This window comes from Ammodytes marinus (assembly GCF_949987685.1).
Source record: "Ammodytes marinus genome assembly, chromosome: 21".
NCBI classification, from domain to species: domain Eukaryota; kingdom Metazoa; phylum Chordata; class Actinopteri; order Uranoscopiformes; family Ammodytidae; genus Ammodytes; species Ammodytes marinus.
The window spans coordinates 20,684,336-20,706,875 of record NC_137225.1 but is presented as its reverse complement, the minus strand read 5'-3'; the positions used below and the strand labels follow the sequence as shown (position 1 = coordinate 20,706,875).

The following is a 22,540-nucleotide window of genomic DNA, read 5'->3' as shown; positions in this document are numbered from 1 at the left end:
AAGATCCCTTTGAGAAGAACCCATAAAACGGTCAGCCAAAGGCAGCTTTTATGACCTACTCATGGAGCTACCATTAGCTTAATTAGGTAGCTACTGTATCTAACCGTTCATGCTGATTAAAAAATCTGTCAGTGACAGTCTTCATTTTAGCCAGGGAAATCATCGGTCACAGGGTCTAAATGATGCACCTGCTTTTGTCTACTAAAAATACTTCAATTATTACAATATTTGAAAACAAAATTATCATTGCAACTAGAGAACATACAGCTTAATGGTGTAGGTGTAGCAACAGCAACTATTCATTACAAATAGTGTACAATACTATAAAATGAGAAGTTATTCAGTATTAAACTCTGACTGAACTCTGCAGCTGAAAAAAAAATCAGCTGTTGTCTGCAACAGGAAAAGTCATAAATGAAATCATCCAACAACAATGTCTTATTCACCTTGGCTATCTCTGCTTGAATAAACATTTCAGCAGACGGTAATAAAGCACTGTGATAAGGGCGCATGGAGCTAAGGCAAAGTGATGCAGACAGAGACGCAGTCAGCAGGTACACGCCTTCCCCTTTTGAAATGCATATGAAGGTTAGTCGGCTAACATTGCATCATCACAGACAAGGCTGTGTCATACATCTGATACGCAATATCAGCAGGATGGCCGGCCCTAAAAGCAAATTAGGAGACGCATATGATGAACAAACAGCTTTGGGAATGAATCATATCTAGGTCTGTAAAAACCAAATGCTGCTCTACCAACAGTAGGGGTTTTAGCTAAGTAACTCTTGAGAATAAAGGAGAGCAAAAGCAACATTGCTCAACACTGCACTTCATGCTGGTTGTTGTTGTGTGATGCCTTTTAGCTATTAGGTGAGTCAATCTAGGAAAAAAAAGGGCTTAACCCCAAAAAAATTGATACAAAAGGTTTTTCAATGGATTCCAGTAGTATTTGGTGTGCTGAATAACATACTAAAAGTCTACCAAAATCTACCCCCCAGAAAGCCCTCATTTCCAAGATGGCGGCCGAAATGGCGGCAGGGAGCTTGAAATGGCTATATCTCAAATTGAAAAACTGTTGCAAAGGAATTTTCAACTGATTTTGGTACCTCTGGACATGCTTACAAACATACTAAAAATCTAGGAAAATACACCTTCCGGAAAGGCTTAATTTTCAAGATGGCGTCCAAAATGGTGGCCGGCCAAGCTTAAAATGGCTATATATCTCAATAGAAAAAGATTATTCGAATGATTTTTAACTTGATTCTGGTACCTGCAAAATATGCTTATGAACATACTAACAATCTAGGAAAATATACCTCCCAGAAAGGCTTCATTTTCATAATGGCGTCCAAAATGGCGGCCGGGAGCGTAGAATGGCTATATCTCAAATGGAAAATGTTACAAAAGAATGTCAACTGATTCTGGTACCTCTATACACTAATAAAGTGCGACAAATCTAGGTAAATATAACTGCTAGAAAGGCATCATTTTCAAAATGACTGCCTGTAAGCTTACATTGGTTAAATGGTTCAAATTGGTTACTATTCAAACTAGAAAGGTGGTGTTGTTGTTGAATAACATAAATGCCACACTTATTGTGGTCTTTATTCATCATCATCTTCGGGCTCCTCTGGAAGAAACTTGTTAAGTGGATTGTCACATTCCTTAAGTTGACATGGTCCACAGACAGTAGTACAAGGTAGTCCATATTTTCTGCAAGAACAGCGGAGTGTCTTGCAGGCAGTGGTACAGTTACAATGAATGACCTTCAAGAGACTGTCTGGAGCAACATTCGTTGTTGACATGAGTGGGACAAATCTATTGTCCTGCAGGCTCCACCCCCAGTTCAGGGCATCCATACCATCTTCTGTTCCCATCCAGACCATGACCTGGTAGTACGCTCTACGATTCAGTTGGTGGCAGACGTTCAGGCGTTACAGTTGATGAAGCTGAGACAACCTTCTTGCTGAAAATGTTATATCGCATTGCTGCAAGGGAATCTGTGCACTTTCCACCAAAGAGGACAGCCATTACTTGGCACCCAAGGTCATCAATCACCTCTGTGGTCTGGTTTGGGACAATGAATGCATTGGCACAAGATCGAAGGACGGGATCCCCTTTTACAAGCTTCTGGAAAGCAGTCTTTTTGCAAACCCCGAAGATACGAGAAGTTGTGTCACAGCCAGTGAGAGCATGGATGAACATCAACTGAGAACACACATCATGTCCAAGTACTTCTTTTAAATGGTTTACGGCATACACTTTAAAACTGCCATCAGCTTTTGACTTGTCTGATCTGAAATATACGCCCTTACTATCTCTCTGTGCATAGTGAAGTAGTAAGACAAGGAGATCTGTATCTTCTCCAATCAGCGTAGTGGTGTGAAGAAGAGATGATTCCACTGCGGCCCTTACGATGTCTACATCAGCATCTCCAATTGAATTGACCACAGTGCAACCCCTTTCTTTCAGTTCATCGCTTATCATTTGGATCAGCCTTTGTTTATTCAGATCTCTTGACATGAACTCCTCCTTCTTACCTGAGAACTCTGTCTCAGCAGTGAAGTTGACAATGGGATGAATATTGTTTCCTCTTCTTTGATGTGTGTTGTCTTTAATGGATGGCCCATCCCCATAGCCATCGAACACAATGGTTGTAGCTGAGCCATAATGTTGGATGGTGAAGTCTGCATATGACTGCACAATTTTACTATAGCTTTGTCCGTGCTTCCATGGTATTCGGTGAAGGAGTGAACCTCCATCAAGAACATAATGATCTGTTTCTGGTACAGAATCTAGGATTGCATCACTTGCATGATCACAGATTGCGTGCGCAAGTTGTGGTTTATCAGCCTTGCGGAAGATGTTTCCAGCTTCAAAGAGGGCAGGAGGGAAAGGACTGAGTTCGTAACGCATAACCTCCTCCAATGATAGCTCTCCAGTTTGGGAGACAATCAGGAAACGTTGAAAAAGAAGTGCAAAATCAATTGTTCGATCAGGAGCAACCTTGATAGACGATTTTTGTCCAAGGGTTATGGCTTTATCCTTTCTACTAAATGAGAACGTGAATGCAGGCTGTCCAATCATTTTGTGCATGATATTGCGTCCAACAGAGTCATAATCATGCACGTTCACTCCGTCCTCAGCAACAACACCTGTAACAACATTCCTTAAAGAAGAGTCTGGAGAGAAAGGTGACCATATAGCAAGTTTTGAAGTGATCTTCTCCAGGTCAGCAGCATCCCTTTTCATCCTTGCCTCTGTTGAGTCCTTGTGCTGTTCTGATGTTGTGTATGTCTGGTTTGTGAACTCCTGCATTGCGGTGTTGTACTGTGATGTTATGCACTTTGACATGGTCCAAAGGGCTCTCTGATTGTCAGTCATTCCACTTCCATGCGTCTTCAATGACCTCATCAATGTCGTCTCGATGACAAGATCTGAGCTGAAGCCTTCCACATCAACAACGTTAACGGGCAGGATATCCCCGGTTCATTTTAGCCGTAAAGCCACAGGGCTTTTCTGTGCGGCGGCTCACACTGGCGAGGTGTCACTGTGAATGACACCGTTACCCACCGTCACGGAGTTTCAACTGGCAACTCGCTATTTCGCTCACGCAAGGCTTTTGTGTTTCGATTTAACATCAGTCTTGGGCGAGTACTTTAACTTTATGCTGAATAAACCATTGCATTGCAATCGCTGAAAGCGAAAGTGTTTGGGTGGGGGCACAGAAGGGTTCGCTGCATTTACCACACAAGACACGGCGTGCGACACAATAATCAATTTATTACGATTATCTTGTTTTCATGATCGAGGGACGCCAAAATCGTAATCGAAATTGAATTTCAATTAATCGCCCAGCCCTCCCCTATACCATCAGGCAGTCATTTTGAAAATGACGCCTTTCTAGCAGTTATATTTACCTAGATTTGTCGCACTTTCTTAATGTATAGAGGTACCAGAATCAGTTGAAACATTCTTTTGTAACATTTTCCATTTGAGATATAGCCATTCTACGCTCCCGGCCGCCATTTTGGACACCATTATGAAAATGAAGCCTTTCTGGGAGGTATATTTTCCTAGATTGTTAGTATGGTCATAAGCATATTTGCAGGTACCAGAATCAAGTGAAAAATCATTTGAATAATATTTTTCTATTGAGATATATAGCCATTTTAAGCTTGGCCAGCCACCATTTTGGACGCCATCTTGAAAATGAAGCCTTTCCGGAAGGTGTATTTTCCTAGATTTTTAGTATGTTTGTAAGCATGTCCAGAGGTACCAAAATCAGTTGAAAATTCCTTTGCAACATTTTTTCAATTTGAGATATAGCCATTTCAAGCTCCCCGCCGCCATTTCGGCCGCCATCTTGGAAATGAGGGCTTTCTGGGGGGTAGATTTTGGTAGACTTTTAGTATGTTATTCAGCACACCAAATACTACTGGAATCCATTGAAAAACCTTTTGTATCAATTTTTTTGGGGTTAAGCCTTTTTTTTCCCTAGATTGACTCACCTATATATGAAAAGCCCACAGTGCCTTCACGCTGCCTTCATTACAAAAACCACCATTATAGGTCAAAAAGAAAAAGAACAAAAAGGAAAAAGATCTCCATGATTAAATCCCTCCAAGTACAAATGCACCGGTGCAAATCTTGAACTTTTCAACGGCACAACTTAATATGAAACATCTGATCTGCTTGTGGGTCGTGTACAGTTAAGTGCTGTGAAATCGCCTCTCCTCTCAAACCTCAAAGACGTCTCCCATGACACTACAAACCTAATTTCTGCCAAGCCAAGGAGATGCCTATTTCATGTAATCACTTGTTTGTATACCTCCAGCCCTGTTTCTGGGAAAGAAGCGGCAGTCAGTGATCTCTGACACGTACAATAGTTCAAAGACCTCAGCTGTAGACATCAAGACTGGCTTGCCTTTGAATAGTTAATACATATCCATACATACATCTTAAAACAAACACAGAATTTGGACAAAATAAATGCTTATTAGCTAAAAGGTACATGATTAGACCGATACCTTTCTTACATCTCTTTCAGTTAAATATGGAGGTACAGTCCACCATCACCTGTTTCAGAGGTGATGGTAGGCACATTTCTATTAACCTTTGGACAGAACCAGGCTAGCTGTTTCCCCCTGCTTGAAGTCTCTATGCTAAGCTAACCAAGCGAACCAGCTGCTTATGTACTGATGTCAAAAAGTCTATCTTTTTCCCATATACAAAACTGCAACCATCGCCATTCGCCAAAAACCAATCATTAATTTTCCCTTCACAGCACATCACCATTGTCAAACAAAGAACTATGAGGAGTGCTAAAATCTAATCTAGATCTGATACATAACTAAAAAGCGAGAACAGAGGTGTGTTTGTTTATACAGAGTGAAATGGTGCTGTCAGAGATTATGATTAACCCCCACAGGTTATGGTGCACGATGAAATACAAGAGCTGCTCTCACTGGTTGGTGATGAGTCAACAATGATGACACGACTTAGGATGCAAGGTCGAGTTCAAGCTTGTTAGGTTAAGTAAGCCAAAACTTTGGCAGGGATGCGAAAAGAAAAGAAGAAACGATACTGAACAAGTAAATATAGCGCTCTGTTCAATTACAACACATTTTCTTTGTTAAAAATACACTCTGAGGGGGGAGTGACCTTAACCATGTACTTCAACAGTACCAATTGTTCTCTGACCAGTACAAAATGTTAGGCAGACACCTAATGTACAACAATTGTTCCACTTATTGTTTGGGCCTGTACTATGAAATATAATTGAATCAGATTGCTGGAGGAATGCTCTCATTTCTCTGTTATGTCACAGTCCATTAGGACCATGTTCTTAGGTTTCCCTGGCTGTACAATACTGGGGGAAATATGAGACATTTCAGGGACTGGGTGGGGTACTGTACTGAGTCGGAGAGACTGTACTTGTGTGACAGTACTTTACTGCCCTACTCAGATCCCAAAGGGTGGTGTGTGAATACGTCATGCTTGCCTGCAGTAGAGTGCCCCGCTGTCACAAAATCACACACTTGTCTCGATGTCATCCTGAGTTCAAAATACCACAAGGTACCAATTTCTTTTAGCATTTAATACAAATATAACATGTCCTGCTGTAGCACTTATTTGATTAATGAATTAACTGTATGCCTTAAATGACTTTGCCTTCTTGACCTGGGACAACCACATTCAATTACATTACAAGGTTTTCTTTTTTATTCAATACAACACTATTTAAACCAAGCAACACATTTCCTGGGGTGTTTCCTGTGCTAAATAAACCTACCATATCTCCTGATGATCCACAGTGAAGACATTAGGACACAATAGATTCCCTTGTAGTGTGATATGAAGGGCAACAACGGGCTGGCTTACGCTTAATTTTCAATTCATTTTTGTTATTGAATGCACCATCTCCTGAAGCAAAAGGGAGCTTCAAGTTGTTTGTTTTTAACTTGGTTCCCATGGAGAGAGAATCGCTTACTGTAGATTCTTTGTAAAGCATCCACAAAAAGATATATCAATAGTTCAACCATTTCTATGCTCATATTGGACAGAAATACCAAATAGGCTAACTTAAACTGTGGATTTTGATATGGGATAGTAATGCAACTAAAGAATATACAGTATGCTACACTATGATCCTCATAGTCCAGTTCAGGCATGAAAAGGCCACTAGTTCCACCTTGCATGCAGCAACTGCATAGCTACCCTTACCACCTCCAACAAGCTGTGTAAAAAACACACAGGCACAAGCCTTCTCTTGCAACTGCAGCAGAGTTATTCTTTCTTGTGATTGCTACAGTTATGAAAAACCCCAGATATAATTTCACAATAGGAATTCTATCCAGCCTATGAAAAAACTTGTCATTTACATCTACTGTTTATATGGACACACTTTTTTTTTCTAAAATGTACCTAACTTCTTAAAGTATCAGTATTGTGCTGTTGTCAAGTACAAGCAGCTGTACAAGGCTTAATAAAATACAAACTCCTGATTTGCCTCCACATTTTTTATGATTCAAACAAGGAAATGTTAGATTAATATGACAGCCAACTTTCCAAAAATAGTAAAGGTTTAAAGCCAAGCCCTAACTGGATGTGTCAGAACATGTTATGCTTTATATCCAATAAAGACATGGTGTAAATTAGGTACAAATTAGCTCAGGAGTCTGCCATACTTTCATGCATAACCAAAATATTTTTCACTCACATTAACACGTGCTGTGCCATTTTTTCTTCAGAAAACTACCCACTAACTGCTGTTGCTATAGAAACAGGATTACTTTAAAAAGGAAGGTGGAATAGAGACAAGTGCAACCTTACCTATGAAAGGGATTGAATCCAGGGAGTCATCCAAGTTGTCGGAGCCAGACTTTTGTCGCGTGTCTCCAAGCCTTCTTAGATGCATCTCCCTAAAGCTGTCATTAGACGTCCAGCACATAGCTCCATCTACAGAGCCTGCCTTCAGCAATGGTGGCGACTTGTGAGTCGTTCCTCTCTGGTTTTCATTAACAGCTAGCACATAGGACGGAGGACGAACGTGGGGAGGTCCGGAGTTTTTGTCCCTTCGAAGGACAACGACTGTTGCATCTGGTCCTTCTACGCCCTCTGTAAGACCGCCATTAGTCCGTGGGGCGGTGTTGGCTTTTTGTATTGGGGCCACAGCTCCATTAGTAGTAGAGGAACCAGAATAAGATGCAACTACTACACTCTGTAGTTGTTTCTGCATGGGCAGTTTAGAGGAGGGGCCAGAGCAAGAGGAGGATCTGACTGCCAATCCAGCCTCTGACCGGCCCTCCATTTTCAAACTGTCAGCCCTGCTTCTGAGCGGCAAGTGCAGAGGGGAGGGGTAGCCCACATAGTTGCCCAGGAAGTGAGCTCTTTGGTCTTTAAGAGGGTCTGTGTCTGTTCTAGTGGAGGATAAGGCAGGTGCAGAGTCTGAGATGGAGTTTTTGACAGGTAGACGTGATGGTCTCATTATGAGACCGTCTGTCCTTGGTGTTAGTACAGAATCCGTCGTACCTTTAGTAAACACAGGAGCAGCTGAAGGCGAGTTAGATAATCTACTCCCTCGCCCTTCGTCCTCCTCTCCAGTGAGACTCCTGTTCAGGTGAGGTAAAGCTCTCTGACCCGCTCCCTGCCTGCTAGCTCTGGCTTCCTCTCCTTGGCACAGCAGCATCTTGTCCTCCAACCGTGCCCTATCCCCAAAGACAGCCCCACCTCCAGGCAGCTGTCCCAGGTAGTCGCAAGACCGTGCCCTAACTTTGGGGACTCCTGTGGGGGTGGACAAAGGCAGAGCATCCTCGGAAGCACTCCGAGGCCAATTCCTGATCGATATTGCCCTGTCTGTTCCACCTATAAGCCTCTCTTGGGAGGCGCTACGTAACGGAGTCACTGCAGTACCAAGGCAACTTGTGCGGTCATTGGAGGCACTTCTCCGTCTGACCTGGGAACCCAGTGCCCCTCTTTGACTTGTGCTAGAAGGAGGCGGTGTACGTTGCTGTGTGTAGGCAGAGCTGGAATTGGCAGCCGCACGCAAGCTATCCAAGCGCTCCTGGATGGTGCGGCAGCCATACGTGTGCAGCCTCTTGGCGTCAATATAATCCTTATAGGTGGTGTAGTTTTTCCAGTCAATGTTCTGGTGTGGAGAGGTGGAGGGGGCTGTGGGAGAGGGTGAGTAGTGGTTGGCGCTGGAAGAGATGGCATTGGAGAAAGTTTCCGGTGAGGCAAGGGTGAGGGGGGATCGTCCGAGTGGAGATAACTTGTCAGGAGAGATTAGGCCAGGTCTAGAACTTGAGGAAGGCGAGTAAACTGGGGTTTCTGCAGGACGGGTAGAAGGATACTGCAACTGTGCACTCCCAGGTACTGAGGGGATAAGGGGTCTGGGTCTAGCCGAGCTGGAATCTGCTGAAGGACTGTACCGGTTTTCCTCTGTCCTGTGGCTGGGTCCAGCCCGAGCCTCCCGCAAACCCCTGTCCACTGGATCAGGAGGCATGGCCACAGTTCTCACGTTCTCGCTACAGACACACACCACTGTCTGAGACTTTGACGTCTGTTGGGGTGGAGGAGATGGCGGGACAGGGATTTCCACCCGATGGCTCTTTTCTGCTATTCTCCCCTGGGGAGTCTCACTGGCTGTGGCGGGCTCCGGTGACTGAGCCATGCCAGCAGCCTTCACTTCTATCCGAGGGTAGCATATGGGAGGGGGTTCTGGGATGTTCTGGGCATTTCCGCTGTACGCCTCATTTCCTTTGAGGTATGCATCCTGGGAATACGCCTGCAAGAGATTATGAGACATCGTTAGGTCACTTATGGTTTGCCGAGAGGTTGGAGCTCTTAAACAGATCACATTAAAAACCGAGAGAACATCACACCCAATCAGGGACAGGAGACTTTAGACTTTCCTAAAATACATGTACGGAAAAGGGAGTGCTGTAGTCCTGTTTGATAAACTACAACTCAAAATTGTGGCAACGTCTGCAATCTTTAGATAACAAACTTGCTGTCACATCCCACTAATGACTTCATCTTCCTCTACCACTCTCGCTACAGCAACAGTCTTTTGTTTCTGAAATACCTCAACTGCACTACTGCAATGTGGTTGCTCAAATTTTAAAAGGTAAAGAAGGAGTGGTAATCTTCTAATGTTATTCATTGACAAGAGCCTTTGTGTGAGCTGATGGGATTATCAGCAATTCAGAAGTTGTTACTGGATTCTCTAAGACAACTGTCATTGAAAGAAAGACAACTGGATTCAGCCTTAATAACAATAAAATATTTGCATGCTAAGAGTACACACGGTGCTCCAGGACAATTTTTCCAATTCCTCTTTCTCAATCTTTTCCTAGGAGACTGCAAACAAATGTTACAACATACCACGCTGATACAAATCAACTGCATTGAAAAGCAAAAGATGTGGAAGAGTGTGAAAAAAGGAATGCCAGAAAGGAAAATAAGGAGAAAAGAAGGCTGGAAAGTCCAGAAATAAACCTCTGGAGCAAGGAGTGAGAATTAAGCTGGCAAGGGCTTACCCACCTTTGGTTCTGGAGAGTGCGCCCTGAGGCATGAAGGGAAGATGAACGGGGGATGCCTCTGCCTGCGGTTGGCAGCTAACGCTACTTCTGTCAGCATGGCTCCACAACTCTACTGTCACTTAAGCAACTAAAGAGCTGTCCTTGGTTAAAACTTGGAACACTCAGATTGAGCTAGTTATAAGCCTGGGTATTTTCGAGTAAATGATCCCCAAGGACGGCTTTGGAGAAAACTCCTGGACGCATAATGAACGCGATATATTCCTTCATCCCTTCAGCACACAAGCTCTTGAGAAAATGAAAGGGAGAGAGCTGTGGTGTTGGACTTTAATCGATAGCACTCTACCTGAGGTGTCAGATTACAATTGCACTGACAGCATCAGCAGTGAGTCTGCTGCTTGGTGCCTCCCTCTTGTTCCAAGTCATACTGTAAATAGAAGCCACTTTCCTGAATACGGAAAGTACAGAGCAAAATAAATCTTTCAGGTCTGCTGACATCTAAACATAGAGAACTTGTTTGACCAACGCACACATCTTTCTCTCAGCCTGCTATTTAAAGGAAGTAGAAAAAAAATGAATATGCCTAAGTAAAGAATAGGAATTAGGGGGTTTGCCAGCTTCTCAATGGGGAAATACAAACTGTGGTGTGGCATGTCATGAGAAATGTAAATAATGCGGAAAGAACACTTAAAAGGAAAACATTTAGTATAGTTTCCCTTCTTACCAGAGCAGTGATATCCCTGGAAAACTGCAGTCCACAGGTTAAAGAATGGCAAGCAGAGAGGAAAAAGGGAATAAAGAGAAGAAAACAGGAGAGCATTAAGAAATGAGAAGTATAACAGCGATCGATGGAGGTGAGACAGGCAACTTCTCCCACTTCAGCACAGTCTAAAAATACATTCCCGCTGTGAGAACGCTGCGCGGAGCCATCACAGTCGGATAGTCGGAGTGGAGGAATAAGAAAGAAGAAGAATAGAGGCAAACTTCAGCAGTGGTTGGGTGTCCTTCTTAGACCTGAATATCTTCTGAGTTGCTTATCATCCCCAGTATTTCCCCATCTTACCCCACGCCTTCTTCAACCTACAACACGGCTGCTGTCAAAACACAATATTATGTTTTTTCTCTTTCTCTCACTCCCTCTATATACTCAGCATTTTTTTCCTTTGCTCTGTCACTCTCACCTGCTCGACGTGGTACCTCCCCTCCCCACTTCAACCCCTCTGGTCTCGCCAGCATTGCAGTGGCACAATTCGCACACAGACAAACACACACTCTCTGTCTACTAGCCTGTGTACTCCTCTCTGTCAGCCTCTCGTGCATCTGTTAGACGCTGCTATATCATATGTTCACTTTTTAGGGTGAGCATAACAGCACGCTTGCCTGATCTGCGCTGGCTTCCTCGCTTGCGTCCTCGCTCACTCAATCCTGTAAACAGTGAGCTGAGAGGAGTCAGCTGACTGCAGCTGCACTCCCTCTGGTAGAGAGTGGGCTCAATGTCTCATCAAACACACAAACAGAAGAACACATTTACAAAACAGAAATAGATACACACACCACCACGTGCCTCCTGTATTCATCCTTATCCAAAAAATATGGACGGTATTATCTCAGTCGGAGTTTTGCAGCGATCATTTGTTATATTGTAGACACCTGATGCATTGTCAGTGAAACAATGAACTCTCTTTCTTCGAGTAAAAAACTTGATAAAAAGTTCACACTGAAAAGCATTCAGGACAAATTGTGTATTCAGACAGTTGAAATAAAAGACTATTGTGTGGTACTCACACACAGAAAAACAACTACATCATACACAAAGAGAAAAATGTATTTGCCAAGTTAAATACTATCCTCTCCTTAATTTGACATGTTTTCCTCAGCGGTGAGACACAGCTAATCGCTTCATTTGAATCCCTCGGCCTTGTGAGCACTCAAGTCTCATTCCAAAATGCCAAAAGCGAGTTTCTGTGGCTTTTGGTGAGCTGCGACCAGGCTAACAAGCTATGTGTGGAATTTAGCAACACAGTGGGATCTGACACAGTTCTCTGCGCAGAGAGATATTTTTTTCCAAACAGAGGTGGATAGCGTGTGGCGACCGGTTTCACGTGGAATGGCGCTGTCTTTTTTTTTATTTTTGTTGTTTTCGTCTGAGAGGATCTGGACCCTGACCGATCGCGTAGGCTGGCTGTTTGCATCAATGAGCTGGTAGAGGGGGTGTGGAGAGTCTTTTTGAATGAAAAATCAAGTTTACATTTTTCCGAAACTAGGTCACCCATATCTCCTCATCTACCTGACATGAGAAGTAAAAGTCACTTTTGGTGATTAAGATCAGACTTCCACTGGCAGAATTGTATGGTAAGAACAACCAGTCAACACTTTCTCTCGATTTAAGTGAGTCAGATGGTGGCGTTGCTTACCAGAGGGCTTGATTTTGGGAACCTTGCTTATTTACTTTCTTTGTAAAAATTAAAATTAGGAGAAGATAAATATCAAACTCATGTGTTTAGCTTAGCTTAGGTAACCATTTTGTTCAGAAAACATGGGAAAAACAGCTAGAACCAGACTAGTCCAAAGTTCAAAACACACCTACCAACAATATAAAGGCTGGGATATGACTGATTTGTCAACCATGTAAAACAAATGTGTTATTTTAGTGGGTGTGACATGTGGGAACATTTGTGTTGTTGAACAAAACCTGAGTGAATTAACTGTATGCAGCATGCAAGATCACAGTACGGTTGACAGGTTTTGTTACATTGTTTCTGTTTACGTACAGGTTAAACAAACCAAATGCAGTCAAGACTCCTTTCAAAAGCATTTTTATTCCAGTTCCAAGTAAAAATAAATAAATAAATAATAAAAAATACAAGTTAAAAAGGGCAATGGCCTAGTATAAAAGCTGCGATATGATCTGCATTTTCAAGCAGCCTTTCAATATATACTGATGAATAAATGCTTACCAGCTGCAGAATATCCTCATCCTTTGGCATCACACATAGTTCCAAGGAGGCATCGCTGAGGGAGGCGAGATAAAGGGAGAGAGAGAGAGAGAGGGAGAGAGAGAGAGAAAGAGAGAGACAGTTTCAACACAGGGCTCAAACTGTGGAAAGCCATGGCATTTCTCAAGACAACAAGTTTTACTTGGAAAATCTAACCTTTTCAATAGCAGCAGTTTAATGAAGTGTGAACTGGTGCTACACATTTGCTTGTCAGCGATTAGGACATTCTTTTCTCCGGGAAAACAGAAAAGTATTTTTTTCCCTGAAAGTTTGACAACAGCCCTGTCCCGTTTGCTGTGTCGATAAACATGCAGTGGAGTGTTGGCAGTGAAGAGATAAATGGAAACTTGGGAATCAGGGTCTTTCACTCTACCTTAACCATTCAAATAAATGTTTACCTGTTCTGGATCAAGGCTATGACTTGTGAGTAGGTCTTCCCGATGATGCTCTCTCCATTCACCTTCACTATCCGGTCCCCTGCAGAGAATCAAGAATAAATTAAAGGCCTGTTGTTCACTGGAAAAATAAACACTGCTCTTCTTTGTTGCTCATAAAAAGGTTTTGGAATCCAGTCAATGCGTGTATTGACCAGGGAAACCACTGTGGAGTAGCTCCTTCCAACACAAACACATATCTGGGCTTGGATCAAACAGAGAATAACCAACACTTGTTTATTTGAAGGGACCATTTATCTCCATTCAAGTTTTCTAAAGATGGGCATCTTGCAGGAAGAGAGGCGAGGTGAGCTTGGGAGAGAGAAACTAGATAATTGTGGGAAAACACTGCTCTCCCGCTGTCTCCGGGGACAAGAGTGAAGAGATAAAAGCCGACAGTTTAGAGGGCTTGTCCAGGCCACTTAACATTTCCTGCAAGGCAAGAGTGCTAACCTGGCAATAATGCCGACAAGCACCGAGCCCAGAGATTTAGCTGTCACCTCCATTTTCAGGCAAACTGGAAGGAGATGATTCACTTGTATCACCACAAGGAAGTATGTTCACCTTTCTGCTTCAAATTAGAAATTATTCACGCATGAATAGGCCAAGAGAGAATGTGGGAGACGGTGGAGAAGCCGATGGGTTGGGAAAACAGTGTGCATATTACGCTTTGTTCAACATCCCACAAAGGAGCCATCTGTTATTTTGTAACTCGTATCTGTTTTGCCTGGCGGGTCACAAGGAAGTGGAATTACCTACAGTAGAGACGTGAAGAAATCTTGGCATCAAACAGAGCTCTTGGTCAGATGTGAGACAAGCAGAGTTAATCATAAGATCTGCCGCTTATCAGATAGAGTGCAACGATTTCCTTAGAAACTTTGTGCGTACGTTGTTTGTTTGTGTGAGTGAGTGAGTGAGTGAGTGAGTGAGTGAGTGAGTGAGTGAGTGAGTGAGTGAGTGAGTGAGTGAGTGAGTGAGTGAGTGAGTGAGTGAGTGAGTGAGTGAGTGAGTGAGTGAGTGAGTGAGTGAGTGAGTGAGTGAGTGAGTGAGTGAGTGAGTGAGTGAGTGAGTGAGTGAGTGAGTGAGTGAGTGAGTGAGTGAGTGAGTGTGTGTGTGTGTGTGTGTGTGTGTGTGTGTGTGTGTGTGTGTGTGTGTGTGTATTTGTGTATTTGTGTGTGTACCTGTGCAGAGTCCAGCTCCGTGGGCGGGGCCTCCCTCCTTCACTTGCTTGACGAAAATGGTGTCCATTGGCTCCAGACGGTTCCGCTGTCTCCCTGGCAACCAGAGAGAGAGAGAGAGAGAGTTAGAGTGATAGCACGGGCACCAAGCCGATTGGTTCACACGCTGAAGTAGAGTCACAACTAGGACACATTGCACTGGAACTGGGAATTCAGCAGCAGCAACATTGTGGCATCAGCTCACATATTCACTCGTGGTATCAATCGCTGTGTACAGTCTGAGGTCACTGATCTTTCTCACTCACTCTAACAGGAAAAAGATGTTCTGGTTGTAACGTGAAAATAAAATGTAAACGGTTAATAGATTATTAAAGACCTTCTTGAACTTGACTTGACAATCTAAATAAGCATTATTTCCAGATTTCATTATTAAAAAGAAACTCAATTCCACTGTGGCTTTGGTAGTTACAGCTCTTGGGGAAATAATTCTTCCACTTCTAAAAGTATTGCCAAGCCCTATATCAGTCTATTCCACATGCTAAACCCCCCCTCCACCCCCCCCGTCCCCCGTCCCTTGACACATCCATCCATTGGCTCCACTTTGCTGTCAGAAGAGTCCTGACCTGGAGAGCGGGAGAGTGAGTAGAGGTCAGAGGATGCTGACAGCGCTTCAGGCAAACAAGCCACAAGGGAGTTTGGTTTCATGTGGTGGAGAGAGACGCCATGCCATATCGTTTCGTATGCTGTGCATATGGCAAGCTAGCAGAGAAAACCCAGCTCATTTAGACTATGTTTAATCCCTTACAATTTATTTCAAATGCATGTAGAAGATGTGTTTGTGATACAGATGGGGGGCTTTGTTTGTGAGTTTGATAAAGACGGCTAAATCATCTTTCCCTGAACTACGAGACTCAACTGGGTTGGTCTCAGCTGCCAAGAGTCCGCCGGCTTTAAGAAACTCAGAGCATAGCGCGGTTCTTTCCCCAGGGCACGCTGACTGAGCTGAGCTGAGCATGCCCTTGTCATGGACGGCATACTTCAGATGTACACAGCAGCGACAGGCACATATGTATCATGCATGGCCCAGAGGAGCCCCATGCAATATGTGGAGCCCTGAACAGCTGCACTGCAGCAGATGTGGGAAAGATGGGCAGATGAGGAGCAACTTCAAAGTGTACATATTTTTATTTATTTTATTTACTCAAGTGGAATTAAAACTCGCCACGTTAAAGTGATCTGCCATCCATACATGACCTCTACACCCGAAGATGTCGGAGAAAAGCACAGCGCATCCTCAACGACCACAGCCACCCTAGCCAGGAACTGTTCACTCTGCTACCGTCAGGCAGACGGTATCGGAGCATCAAAACCAGAACCACCAGGTTCAAGAACAGCTTTTTTCCAAGCAGCACAAGAATGTTGAACTCCGCAAGTCCCTTAACTGCTGTCTGAGACACTTATATATATGTGTATATGTATTCTTTACATACATGTTTACATGTTGTGTGTGTGTGTGTGTGTGTATGTGTATATATATATATATATATATATATGTATATATATGTATATACTGTATATATGTGTGTATGTGTGTGTATATATATGTATATATACTGTACATATATTCTAGGTTTATTTTATCTAAAATTTGGTTCTTATTGCACTATACGTTGATACTCTTTTACTCTATATACTCTATACTATTTTTAAATTTTTTATTGTTGCATTATTGAGGAGAGCTTGGAACACAAAAATTTCCTTGCCAGCTATGACTGCTTGCCTGTTATGTTGTGCATTTGACGAATAAACTAACTAACTAACTAACTAACTAAAGTCTCAAGTGCTCTCCGGAAACATGCCAGAGTTTTCATTAGAGTTTGTAATAATGTAAGCATGTCACCTTTAATGTCCATTTTCCTGTTGTGAAGTCAGCATGATAGTATGGTGAATGCCATTGCCAGCACAATCTGCTGCCTCCCCCCTGTGGCTCAAAATGTTACTGCAGCCTAATACAAGGATCTGATTCATAGATAAAGTGTCTGTTTACATCAAACAACATCAGCTAAGAAAGTTTAAATTGACACTCTGGCCTTTTCACAGCTTACAAAGATGTAATCATCACCAACACTTTTGCTAAAAAATGTATGTTTTCCATCAAATTAAAGGTCACAAGGTTGATACCCATCATCAGTCAATGTGCCCTTTATGAAGTGCTTCTGTATTCCTTACCTGCTCATTCACTGTCAAGTCACTACTAAATATACAGCATATTCTACATCAGCTGTAGGCTCCTGTTGGATCCAGTAGAAGGCAGTGTAGCCCATAAAATGACTAAGCGTACAACTGTCCAGGACAACACCGTATTACACACTATTCATGTTCTTGCTGTTTATAATGTTACTGGATGACCCGGTGACAGAAACTTGACATATGCCAAAAAAAAATTAAGTGCTACAATGTGGATCTGTTCCAGGCCAGCACTTCACAGGGAATGATGAAATTTGATTGGATGGATTTATGTGCAGCATCGTAGCCACAATGTCGGACACTGCCGACCCAATGTGTAGGTACAGATGTCAGCTAATGCTCTCTCTAGCTCCCCTCCTCTCTCTCTCTCTGCAAGTCTCTCTCTCCCTCTCCCTCTCCCTCTCCCTCTCTCTCTCTCTCTGTGTAAAAGGCAAATTCCCAATCCCAAGCCAATCTAACCGACCACGCCAACAACTCTGCAGCACAAATTGGATTCTGGAAGTTTCCATGCCGTGCAGCTGGATGAACGGGATTAAATGTGGAAATCTAAAGCTTTGGATATATATTTTTTTTATAATGCTCCCAACTGTCTTAGCAAAGCATATAAACCAGTGTGTGGGATTATTGAAATACATCAGCCCCGTTCCAAAAGGCAGAATCAGAGTTGAATAACATCACATACACTTAGGAGGGGGGCAAATGTTTTACTAGCGGACAAGCCACTTGATACTCTGTTTTGATGACATTTTACAAATCACTAACAGCAGGTGCAAGAAAAACCTTGGCCTTAATTTATTATTAAATAATTGCAGGTATGCTGTTGAACAGAGCAGAATGTTACCACCAACTCAAATTGAGTGAAAATACTCTCTGAGCCTAAATTGGCACGTGTGTGTGTGTGTGTGTGTGTGTGTGTGTGTGTGTGTGTGTGTGTGTGTGTGTGTGTGTGTGTGTGTGTGTGTTATTTATATTTGAACTGACCTAATAAAGTTACTAATTGTAAACCGCACTGGCTTTCAAATGTTGTGTAACAATGGGCTCTGAGACGATTGCATTCACTATTGATTATCTGATGATTCATTCCTCAATAAATTCACTACAACTACTACTGTGCAATATACGACAAGCAACAACGACACAGCTTTGTCTTGATTAAGGAAAAAAAAAGACAAAATGTGAGAAAGCTTCTATGAGGAAAGATGTTTAGTCTTAAAAAAAGACACAAATTGACGTGTTTGTTTGCTTCTCCCAAATGTTTTGAGTTTTCCAGGGCAAGAAAATGTTGCATCGTGAACCAGAACTCACATTCCAATTAAATATAAAGCACAAACATGGCCATTCTGTTTCTTACTGTACGTTTTTGACACAACCCTATCAGGTCCAATCGTAGCAGTGGCCGTCCCCTGGCTGGGTGTCAGCGCTGCTCTCTCTCTCTCTGGTTTGGCTCTTGTCCCTGGCTGCACAGCTGGGCCCGCTTGTGTCGGCCAGCTCCCCTCTCCCCCCGTTGTTTTGGGTTAGATAATGTTATTCTACAGAGGGCTGGGCCCGCTGCCCGCACACTGCATTAACCCTGGCGCAATACCTCTCCATCGCAATCGCTCATCTTGACCGTTTGTGTCACGCTCACATTTACAAAACACAAATGTACAAGTTTAAAAAAATAAACAAAAGTTATGCAGATGTGTTGCTTGTTTATCTCTATGATACTGATAAGAGGGTGGACCTTTCCCAACACTTCAAACACTGACGAGTGAGGAGTGTGTGTGTCTTCAGATGGCTATCTACGTCAGGTCCCTTCCAGCAGGGAAATATGAAAATGGGAGTCACATAATCCTGGCGTAGTGTTTCCCCCCACACAGCGTGGGAAGGTCAAAGCACAAGTACACTTCACATAAATACATAAACTCCTTACTTCCTTCAAAAGCACAGCAGGTTTTATTGTCCGACCTCAGCTCAAAAGAAACTTTGGATTTGCTTAAAAACAGCAGATGAAGCCATCGTGAAAATAAATATGGTAATTCTGCCTTTGTTTCTCCCATTCCCACAAAGACACACTCTGTGCAGCTCACAGACAAATCTAGTCCAAACAAAACTCTTCTTTGAAAGCTTAAACTCTGCTTAAACACCTGTGTGCACCAGTCTCAACCTCCTTTGAAATACTTAATGAACCCAAATCCAAACTACGTCAATAGATTTATTTTTTTTTGTCAGAAGGCAAAGTGACTAGTAGGTGCCGGCCTGTGACGGACAGGTCTCATTTCACTTATCACTGCACTTTGTATAACAGCCACAGCTTGATGTCAGAAACCTCAGCAATGTCAATACAACTTAAAGCCCCTTTCATCACTGACACTGTCCAATCAGGAGTCCTTCAATGTAATTAATTGAGTAAACACTGTATTAGGGGCAGTCCCGAGATTTGTATGGCTACAACACAACAAATACGTTTCTGATCCCACTAGAAATCAAGAGGTTGGTTAAAGTCTCAGTTTTCTTCTCCTTTACAGTACCACACATTAAGAATAAGGTATTTTCACTGCTAACCTTTAACTTACTCTGACGACCGCAGATCACTGTCACAGCGAATGAAGTGATGAAAATATGACAACTGCACAAAAACAATCTAATTTTTAGTAGTAAAACATAACCCATAATTTCCCATATCAAAAATAATCCAAATACAGTTAATGTGGTATGCCTTGATTACGTACAACACATCCGTTAAAAAAAAATGTATTGACCATGAATCAAGCTTTAAACAGTCAACTTGATTGAACAACAAAATTGTGAAATAAATAAAAAGACAATCTGAAATACTTACAGAAGGCTCTGGAAAAAGGACAGAAGTAGAGCTTGAGGTAAGGTTACTTTGTGAAACTGTTTCCAAATTGCCTCTAACATATCTATTGACATTTGTTTTTTCTTGTGTCTATGGACAGAAGTTGTACAAGCCACCCACACACAGAATATTGTGCAACTGTATATGTATCTGTAACACCCACTGGGGCTAAATTCATGGAAAACTGTGATTACTACAATAAGTCCCTTCCAAGACTGTAGCATTCCTAACCTAGGAGAGACATGCCTGACACCAACACCGCCACATCTGTCCACTCGTTCCACTCACACACACACACAAACAAACAGGAAGGTGGTCGAGTACTTTCCATCTTTTATTGTTATAGGAATTCCAAATAGCAAAACCCACACAGTGGGAAGAGGATATGTACTGACATTACCCTGACCACATGGCGAAAAGAAAAAAAACTGAAAAACTTGATTCAGTGTTTTGTTTTTCTTTCTGTAAAACAAGCCAAACAATCCACAGAGGGAGTTTTACATCAACTGAGGGAACAAGTGACCAACATCTGGCAACACATGGGGTGATTTTAGTCTTAAATACTGATTCAAGAAATGCACCAAATGAGCCAACTGGCCGTGAGCGTCTGTTTTTCTAACTTTTCCTAAATCAAAGAACACAAGGGGCAAAAAGTAAAAGATATGGATTAAACTGTGTGTTAAGCTGCGACTGTTAGCATGCTCTGCTAATAGTAGCACGTCATTAACTACTCCCATTAGTTTGTGGGGTTACAGCAGGTTAAAACGCCACGCTCACATTAGCACAGCGATGCCATATTTTCCAACCGTGTGGCAGCCAGAATGCTACTTTATCTGGGTTTAGGCGAAGGTTAACAGATTTGGGCAAGTTACACTCCAGGAGCCCTTGCCAACATTGCCGGAGATAGCGCTGGGTTTGCCAAACACATGTGTTAGTCTTCAACCCTGCAAGTCTTTTCTCTTATATTACCTACAAAATAAACATCATACTGTTTGAAAATAGGAGGAACAAGTATTTGAGCCAAGCAGCCAAAAAGGTTCATGTTAAAATGAATGAAACAATCTGTACTGGCATATTTTCTTAGCATACCTTTAACATTAGAACCAACTGGCTGGCTCTACAGTGCAATAGGAAAACGTGCATAAACAACTGGTGAGGACGCTGGCTTACTGCCTCAGACATGCAGCTTTTGCATCAAACTTCTAACATATTATGTACAGTAGTAACTATGCATATTTAAAAGACAAATGTCACAAGATTGGAGTTTGAGAACAAGTCAGCAGGAATCATTGTAAGTCCGTCAGACATTTTTTTTAACTAACTCACGTAAGTTACAGAAGCTTTATGAGCTAGGTAACTATAGCTCATATCTGACCAGCCTAAGGCACACCATGCAATAATCATGCCAAATCTCACCTGTTAGGTGGACGTATTTTCTCAGTAAAGGAGAAGTGCTCAATAACTCAAAATGTGAAATAAATAAGCCTTTTGAGTACTTAGCAAAAGTCTTAGATCTTTGAAAAACGAGCACATGAAAAAGTGTTTATATTTGTGTTCAGTGTAGATAGAGAAAGAGAAAGACAAGATGTAAACAGGGGAGAATAAGCAGAGTGAGGGCCAAGCGAAAAAGAAGAAGAAAAAGAAGCAGAGGGGCCAAAAGAAGAGAAAAACTTTGGACAGAGCTTTGGTAAAGAAGGTGGGGCAGTAAAAAAAGCCCACTGGAGAATACTGGGGAATTCTGTTTGCTTGTGCTGCATTACGTTCCCTGTGCAAACGTTATGGGAAGGAACCCAGATTGAACAAAAACATAAATAGAAAAAAAAGAGGGGGAAATAAAGCTTGTATCTGTAGAGAAAATGTGTTTCGGGTTGAATGGAAAACAAATATTTGAACAGATGGAGATATTTCTTTTTCCTAAGTTGCTTCTCTTGAGGTACCACATGCTTCGTAAGCCGCAGCACAGGACGCCTCATTCGGATTTTACCCTTCAACAACTTGCTAAAACACACACACACACACACACACACACACAGACACACACACACACACGGCTGAAGAGAAATAGATACAGGAAAGGGAGAGACACGGGCAGCGGAGGGTGGGAAGAAGAGAGGAAGTGAGATAGAGAGGAAGATTTGGGATAACAGTCGCTTGGTATGTAGACAACCGCTGTGAAGGGAAATAAACAGATCCATACTTCACTCACTCACACTCACACGCACACACACACAAACAGGCTCACACATACACACACACACACACACACACACACACCATTCCTTCGCTTCACTGTTTAAACTATGCGCCTTTCAAACTGTACATCAATGTTTACGTTGGTTTATCTGTGTATCTACGTCACAGTGTCTATGTGTGGGTTTTGACTGTCTGTGTGTGTGTGTGTGTGTTTTCTGGAGGTTTTGAAGTGTTTCCAGCGGCAACACCCAGCCAGTCAACATGCGGTCGGCAGCCCCCCCCCACCCCCCTCTCGCTCTCTCTCCAAACACCAACAGCCTCATCACACACACACTGGCCCGGACTCAAGCAAATAAACTGCAGTGCAGCGGGTTGGGGAGGCCAGGAGGCTGCAGAGAAACATCACAGACTCTTGCCACAGAAAACTGCAGAATGGAACTTTAGCGTTTAAAACAACCACGGACATGTGATGTGTTGTCTGTCTGGGTCTGTGTGTTTACGTGGTTTTTACAGGTGTTTTGATATGGATCCTGTTTAGTTTACATGGCCACCAGCAGTTTGGTGGATTTTCACATGATGCAATGCAACAACAATGTATTGTCATCAGTAA

The 22,540-nt window shown here is 42.6% G+C and overlaps 1 protein-coding gene across 2 annotated transcripts in view; it reads right to left on the bottom strand.

Moving 5' to 3' along the window:
• arhgap21a (Rho GTPase activating protein 21a) overlaps nucleotides 1–22,540 on the bottom strand; it is an 81,169-nt gene that overhangs the window by 12,133 nt on the left and 46,496 nt on the right. For both annotated transcript variants that reach the window (XM_080050352.1, XM_080050351.1), the window contains 4 exons: nucleotides 14,655–14,747; nucleotides 13,438–13,516; nucleotides 13,001–13,055; nucleotides 7,336–9,289 (listed from right to left, as the gene is read on the bottom strand). In XM_080050352.1, the coding sequence (XP_079906478.1) occupies nucleotides 7,336–9,289; nucleotides 13,001–13,055; nucleotides 13,438–13,516; nucleotides 14,655–14,747 (2,181 nt within the window). The remainder of the gene's footprint in view (nucleotides 1–7,335; nucleotides 9,290–13,000; nucleotides 13,056–13,437; nucleotides 13,517–14,654; nucleotides 14,748–22,540) is intronic.